Genomic DNA, 7776 nt, shown 5'->3' on the forward strand with positions numbered 1-7776 from the left:
TGCATGGGTCAATTGTTCGATGCTATAAGACAAACTGCCACAAGAAGACAAAGTCTGCAGGAAGAAGACAAATCTGACGTCTGAAGAAATCAGAAGACAGGATTGGCCTGCACATCTGAAGCTGACCAGAGGTTTGTCCCCCCAAAAGAGCCGTTTTGGACTCAACGGACAAATCAAATTTCAAATGATTTGTTCCTCTCATTTCAACTATAAAAGGGACAAAGATATCATTTGGAAGATTGCCGATTCACAGAAAATTACAAGTGAGAAAGATACAAATTCAAAGCACTCAAAACAAAAGAGAAAGCTTACACCAAATCTTCTATTCTTTGTGTAAATGCTAGATTGATTGTTTGTAATCATCTAAAGTGTTCTTTATCTAAAAAGGAACAAGTGTGTGATCAATTGTAATATTGAGAGTGTGCGTGCTGAGTACTTGGTATTTAGTACTTAGTGGTAGAGAAATCTAAGTGCTGGGTTGTAGCACTTAGTAGGAGTTGAGTAGACGAATAGAGGAAGGTACTCTTGCATATTCAACTGCCTGTAATCGGTTTGTGCTCTACCCTTAAAGAGCTCAGTATTGGATTCTGAAAGCCCGAAGGATTTTGGGGACTGGAGGTAGGCGGAGAGGCCGAACCAGGATAAGTGATACTGAGTAATTTCTATCTCTCTCAAATATATATATATGTGCTTGTGTTGGTTGTAATATTTACTCAGCATATAAACTGTTAGAAGCTGACACTGAGTAAATTGGAGTGCTGAGTTGGAAGCTGACCTCACAAGTGTCAATTCCCAACTCACAAGTAAAACAGTCTTAGTCAGCATCTGACTAAAGCTGTCTTACATTAAGTTCAGCCAAGCTGACCAAAGGCTGAGTCAATAAACTCACCAAAATTATTAAGTCAGCAAGATTAATTAGCGAAAAAAGTTATATTAGTTCCTAACCCCCCCCCCCTGGAACTAATCACACGGGACCAACAGGAGAGTGGGATTGATCTAAATTTGATCGTTTTTTCAGTCTCGAAACGCTCCTGATAATCCAAGGAGTTAAAGTTAGTAGTATGGAGGAAGATGGCGATACTCGTTGTTGGTCGTTTACTAATAATGATGCTTATTCTTGTAAATCTGCTTTTGAGGCCTTTAATCACAATTTGAATGTTCCTCCTTCAAACCTTTGGAAAGGTATTTGGTCCTTGAAGGTTCCTTATCGTATTAGGAGTTTTCTTTGGCTTTGTGCTAAGAATAGGATTCTAACGAATGTTGAAAGGAAAAGACGACATTTGATGGACTATGATGATTGTAGTAGATGTAAAGCTCATGCGGAAACTAGTTGCCATGTTCTTAGAGATTGTGCTGGAAGTAAGATCGTGTGGAGGAAGTTCTGCTTGAGCATGTGTCTTTCTGCCTTCTTTTTCTATTCAGAACAAGACTGGTTTAGGGAGGGTGTTGAAAGGAAGTTGTTGGCTGAGCTCGAACATGGAGTAATTATGTTTGCTGTGGTCTGCCACCAAATTTTGCATTAGAGGAACGTTGAGGTATTTGGAGAAGGAGCGGTTGTCATTCCTAATTTGCTGGCTTTCTTCTTCAGAAAAGTTAATTCAATAATTGAGATTTTCAAGGTTGATAGTTTAGGAGGTTCTATCCAAAAGACGACTGTTTATATGATAGGCTGGGATATACCAGGTGAAGGGATAGTAAAGTTGAACACCGATGGGTCGCGTAAACTGGACGGAAGAATTGTTGTCGGCGGTGTATTGAGAGATGCAGGAGGTGCTTGGTTGTCAGGTTTTGCTCAGAATCTGAGTTTGGGCTCCTCTTTTATTGCTGAGCTCTGGGGTATCTTTTCTGGGCTTAGGGTGGCAGCGGATCTGGGGACCAGGAGTCTGCTAGTAGAGTTAGACAATCTCGAAGCAGTCAAGATGATTTCTGATAAAAAGGGCTCTGTGTTTAGGGAGCCAAAATTTAGTTAAAGCAATTAGAAGGATTTGCTCCTCTTTCGATTCTATCAACTTTTGCCATGTTTTTAGGGAACAGAATCATGTGGCAGATCGGCTTGCTGCTAAGAGCCATGCGATGGCTTTGGACGTCTCTATTTTCTCTTCTCCTCCTGATTTCCTGTTATCTTTGCTTTCTAAAGATATTGTGGGGGTTAGCTTTCCTAGGCTAATCCCGGGTTAATTTGTTGTGGTGTTTGTTTTGTCTTTACTTTCTTTTCCCTACCAAAAAAAACCCATAATTTTGTTATTGTCACTAAAACATTAAAAGTATCCAACGTGAAAGAGTAAACATATTTAATTTTCTATTTGTTCAATACTAATTTATGAAAAATTATAACATTTTTGTAGTTTTTATTTTTAGTTTTAAATTTTTTTATATTTTTCATAAATTAAAATTTAATTTAACTATTTAAATCAAAAACAAAAATTAATTTTCCCAAATGCAAGTCTCTTCATGGCTCACGATGCAAGTCAAAAGCCAAAAACTGAAATATATAAGAATCTATTTCTCATATCTTCATTATCTCCTTATCTATGCCTTTTTTTCTTCTTAATCTTTGTCTGCTTCCAACCGGATGCTGAGGATCAGGCTCAGACTTTTACCGTTTCGTTTTCCAAGTTCATAGGTGACGATCTTAATGTGAGCTATGAGTGACCCCTCCATCCCTTGGGTCTAGGCAGGCGTCCCTCCTATCCATGCCTAAGGATGACCTTAAGGAGGAGTTATTCTTATTGTATCCATTACGATAAGCTAGCCTTCGGAGCTGAGTTAACAGAGTTGAAAGCTATATTCTTCAGCTTTGAATCAGCGAAGGATGGGGTTGGTTGGCAGTATGTTGTGGTGGAGACGGACCATTTCCAAGCAATGGAGAAAGCCCCCTCAAGTCTTCCTGAAACTTAATGTTGACGTTGATGTGTTCATCAATGATCAACAATACTGATTCTATCGGCTGCGGGTTTATAGCGCATAATTGGCAAGGCGATGTAGTTGGCAACGGTTCCACAAGATTCCCCTGTCATCCTTCTCCTAATATAGCTGAAGCAATCAGTGTTCGGGAGGCGCTGCCCTAGGTTTAGCAAAATAATCTCACTCGTGTCCTCCTTGAACCAAATTCTCAAGTCGTCCTCCGAGTGCTACAGTCTCGATCCATGAACTATAGTGAATTTGGATTGATCATTCATGATTGTGATTTTCTAATAATGATATTGATAAAATTAGTTCCCATTTTATTTATAATTCCCATTTTATTTATAGACAAGCGAATAGTATTACAAAAGCGACTCCATTTCACATTAGCTTTTCTTTCTAACCTCAAGGCCTACTTTCATTAGGAGTTCGGTGCTTCACGGTGCAAGCATTAATTGAATTTTATGGCCTTTAACCTCTTTCAAAAAAAAGAATAAATCTGCGGTTCTTAAAAAAAAAAAGTTCGAAATTTTGTAAGTAGTTTGAAATCAAATCTTTCCATTTTGTTGAAGATTAAAACCTTTTTAGGGATTTCCCATCTTCTTGGGGGAAAGAAAATTAAAAAAAAACAATATTATAATATCATGGGTGCCATCACTAATTAATTATAACTCAAATCCCAAACTTAAGGTATTTGAGAAATTCCCCATCATATAAGAAATCAACAATTTACAAATTATATACACGACGACGAGAGCAATTAAAATGCACGACTTTCAGAATTCTTGAGGTGATTCTCGAAAACCCTGTTGCGTCTTTTGACCATTTTGAGGCTTTTCTGACCAAGTGATTAGGCTGATTGGCGGAAAACAACACTCGCAGTTCTCTTCACACGGCTCAGGCAAGTCCCAATTACTTGCCGCAATTTCCTGCTGCTCGCTTTCATGGGTCCCCGAAGATGGCCTCACTGGGTCCTTCAATGGCCCCCAACATTCAACCTTGTTGAATTCTGCAACATTTGAGTGAAAATACACCCATACTAATGCTTCCTCTAATTCTGGATAGTTGTTGAACAAATTCCCATCTCCATAGAAAAACGCTTTCAATACCTTTTTTTCCCCCAAAAAATATGAAAACGTTAGTTTCTTTAGAAGGCCAATCAAGAAATGATGTGAGAAAGTGAAAGATTTAATTTACCAATGGAAGTTCTTTGGAGAAGATGAAGTATCTTAACCTAGCACATAAATCCAATAAAAAATGGCCTCCACTTATATGACAATGAACATGGAGTGACATCTTCCCCTTCACTTTCTTCCATTCTGCTACAACTTCATCTCTGTATACTTTGTTTGACCATCCCTGCAACTGTAATCAATATTCATAATTTCCAATTATCCCCAATTCCAAAATCCTCTGTTTTCAATTTAAGATCCAAAAATTGAGCAGAAAGAATAGAAAAAGGTATGATTTAATACCTGAGAATTATGAATTGTTTGTGAGATAGCTAAAGTGAGTCTAGCAGTAATATCACTATGAGTTAGTGTATAAGTTCTTGGAAGCTTCCCAGGATGCTTCTTCTCATCAACACCTACAAATAACACCTTGAGCTTTGAAGCCTCAAAAATTGATGGCCCAAATAACCTAGCCATCTGATCAAACAATCAAAACCCCCAAATCAATCAAAAAAACCCAAAAAGCTTCCACCTTTAACCAAATATCAAAACACCCACAAGAAAACAAAAACTTACAGGACCAGTAGAAAATTTCATCTTCTTAGACTTTGGAAAAAGAGTGTTATTCTGCTCAAACACAGAGGGTCTTGGCTTTGAAGGAAGAAGAGGAACAACAGCCATACTACACATCTCTTACACTTCCTTTTCCTCGTATCTTCCAAGTTTTTTGGGCATAAGCTAAAGAACAGTGATGAAGAAGAAAGAATCTGACTTTGGTTGGAGATTGGAGAAATTAAAAGAAAGAATCTAAGATTAATTTAATTAGGGTAAAAGGGTATTGATAGCTTTAATATTGAAGTATTGCTTTGATTAGAAGTGTAAAACGTTGGTGAAGATTGTACCCAAAAGAATGGAGCAAAGAAAGCAAAGAAGAAAGAATACGAATGGCGGTTGGAAGATGCTTCAAGTTTCTTGCAACTTTGAATAGTTTGACACGTAGTTCGCTTTTGTACTCCAACTAACACTTGCATAGAAAGACTTCTCATGCGCATCTTTGTCTTTATGTTAATAAAAAAATATAGATAGTGAAGTCATTCCTATTTCTTGCTTAGATGCTTTCATAAATTAACAAATGCACTAATAATAGTAATTACCATATTATTATATATGAAGAAAAAATCAGTCTTCTCTATCTCTTATTTTAGATGGTTTGATAAATTAAGAAACCCTGGGGGGTTTTTCCCATAAGTGTAATAAATAAATAAATAAATTAAAGAAATTTGCTAATAATAGTAATTACAATATTATCAAATTATGTCACCTTTTCCTCTCAATTTCTTCTACCCAAGTAACCCTACACGACATGGAAGGTTATGGAAGGTTAGAGAAGCTTAAACCCTTGACTCGGAGATTTTAGAGGTAATTTTGATCTAAGGATATTAGTTTAGATAAAAACCGATAAAGCTTGAAATGCAACTATAGACCCCAATGTAGTGCTAATAGTTACGTTGGAGAAATTGCAAGAAATTAAAACCCAAATGTTTGAGATTGGGTTGCAATTTCAGCATGAGAACCAACAATTATGGATTTACTTAACTAAAGACAAGACTATTTACTTTGAACGCACAAAGAAGGGGGCAAAAGATAAGTCTAAATGCCATGTTCAAAGTGTCACTAGTGACACTCGGCATCACCAACATGATGCTCGAAGAAGGAAGGATAAGAAGGTTCCTAAGACTGCTTATCCTTGTGACAACTCGTTAAAGCTTCGACAAAGGAATTTTGGAAAAACAAATTCCAACTTTTGCTGAGCGTGTGCTCAATGGAATTGTGGAGTACTAGATTCCCTCCTACAATCCCCTTCCACAGTGGATCATTGATACACCAATACCACTACGTTGGAAAACTCATCGTCTACCTTGATAATCTGGTATAGAAGACCTTAATGAGCATTGTGTGACTTTTATGAGCATGATGATCTCGCATACTCATGATGATTTCATGATGTGCAAGATATTTGCCAAAATATTTCTAGAAGTAGCCCAAAATGGTACAAGGAGTTAGCCCCAGGATATGTTGATTAATGTCGATACTTGAAATATAATTTGTAGCACGATTTGTAAGAACGATGAAGCGCGAAGAGTAAGCAAAAAACTTTATGATGTTCAGCAGCGAAACACGGAGCTGCTCCGTGATTATCTAACAAAATTTCAACAAGTGGCTTGCTTTGTCAAATGTTTAAATTTGGCAGGTGCTATTAATGCCTTAGCTAAAAGAACCACTTGTTAACCTCTAAGTTAGAAACGGTTACATAGATCCATCTCCAATCTTTGAGACTTAATGGTTGTGGGATAGAGCTTTGTTTGTCATAATGCTAGTAAGCTTCTCGCTAATTATGTTGAGACAGAAAAAGACAAAGCTCGTAGAGATTTCACCCAAGATGACAAAGGAAAGAAAGTGGAGAAAAAAGGAGAATACTATAGATGAAGATATGATATTTCCAAATTCTAAGTTTTTTTTGTTAGATTATTTCTAAATCAAAATTCTAAATTTTTTTTTGACCTGTTAGGTCTCTTTTAATCTAAATTTATAAATCTGTTGGACTAGTGTGCCTTCTTAAATCCAAATTTCTAAATTCTTTTGGCTTATTAGGCAACCCCTAAATCCATTTTTTCTATTAGACATAAAAAAAAATTACATATTAAGAATCTTAAACACAATAACTTAATTTTAAAAAGTTTTATATTGGTACTTAAAAGATAGTTCTTGATCACTCAGATTATAACACGTATATATATGAAAAAAAATTTGAACAAGTTCGATTTAGCAAAAAAAAAAGTTTTTTTACACATACGTGTAAAATCGACCCCCAACCAAATAATCCTGTATTCGCCACTAGGCGTTATGGCACTTGTTCTGTAGCCCTAGAATGCAAAGGATGACGTTTTTGCCCAATCTCAATATGTTTCTTTCATTTTTTGCAAAATATTCTTTATAGACTTGTTGGCGGCCTCTGCAACGATGTTGGCTTATGGCCTATACGAGATGAGTTGTGGTGTTAAATCTTGTGTCGTGCTAATAATTTTTTAGTTGCACCTTGGAATTGGACTCTATTGTCTGAAATCATGAAATGGGGAACCCCAATGTCAAGCAAAAATATTACTCTCTAGAAACTTGGCGATCTTTTTGGCATCGATATTAGCTAAAGATTTTGCTTCTACCCCTTTGAGAAGTAATCAGCTAATGTGAAAATGAATCGGTGACCATTTGATGTTGTTAGATGAATTTCACCAATAATATCCCACATACCGATAATGACCAAGGTGATGTCAAGTTATGCAGTTCCGATAGGGGAGATGACTCAAGTTCGCATGAATCTAATATTTGTGGCATCTCTTCACCATATCAACATAATATGTTTGTATTATCAGCCAGAAGTAACCTTGACTCATGATATTCTTATCTAAGGCCATACAAATCCAAAGGAGCTCACAAAATCCAAAAATATGTTTGTGAGCCTGCAAGAAACTTTTGTATCGAAATTCCAAATGTATGAATATTAAATTAACTATTTCGTAAAAGATGAGTTGTTTAGACAAGGGTTTGAAAGATAAATTTTAGATTGGTAAACCATGAATCGTTTCACCAATGACTGAAAAGTAAATTTAGATTTTGGCAAAAAGATGAGTCTTTTCATCAA

General features: G+C 36.4%; 1 protein-coding gene across 1 annotated transcript; it reads right to left on the reverse strand.

Annotated features, from left to right (window-relative positions):
* Positions 1 to 3565: 3565 nt before the first annotated feature.
* On the reverse strand, positions 3566 to 5067 carry LOC136210681 (protein STAY-GREEN, chloroplastic-like). Its single transcript, XM_066002055.1, has 4 exons — positions 4653 to 5067; positions 4380 to 4553; positions 4102 to 4269; positions 3566 to 4013 (listed from the first exon to the last, which is right to left on the reverse strand). Exons 1-4 carry the CDS (start codon positions 4764 to 4766, stop codon positions 3681 to 3683), a joined length of 789 nt encoding a protein of 262 aa, XP_065858127.1. The 5' UTR covers positions 4767 to 5067; the 3' UTR covers positions 3566 to 3680.
* Positions 5068 to 7776: the final 2709 nt, after the last annotated feature.

Source organism: Euphorbia lathyris, chromosome 1 (assembly GCF_963576675.1).
Source record: "Euphorbia lathyris chromosome 1, ddEupLath1.1, whole genome shotgun sequence".
Lineage (NCBI taxonomy): Eukaryota > Viridiplantae > Streptophyta > Magnoliopsida > Malpighiales > Euphorbiaceae > Euphorbia > Euphorbia lathyris.

Bases quoted from the DNA above. Each gene is read 5' to 3' on its own strand.
- LOC136210681 (XM_066002055.1), bottom strand. From the start codon at position 4,766: ATGTGTAGTATGGCTGTTGTTCCTCTTCTTCCTTCAAAGCCAAGACCC. The intron at 4,554-4,652 runs GTAAGTTTTTGT...TTGTTTGATCAG, and splicing joins TGAAATTTTCTACTGGTCCT to ATGGCTAGGTTATTTGGGCC. The intron at 4,014-4,101 runs GTAAATTAAATC...GGGGAAAAAAAG, and splicing joins TCTCCAAAGAACTTCCATTG to GTATTGAAAGCGTTTTTCTA.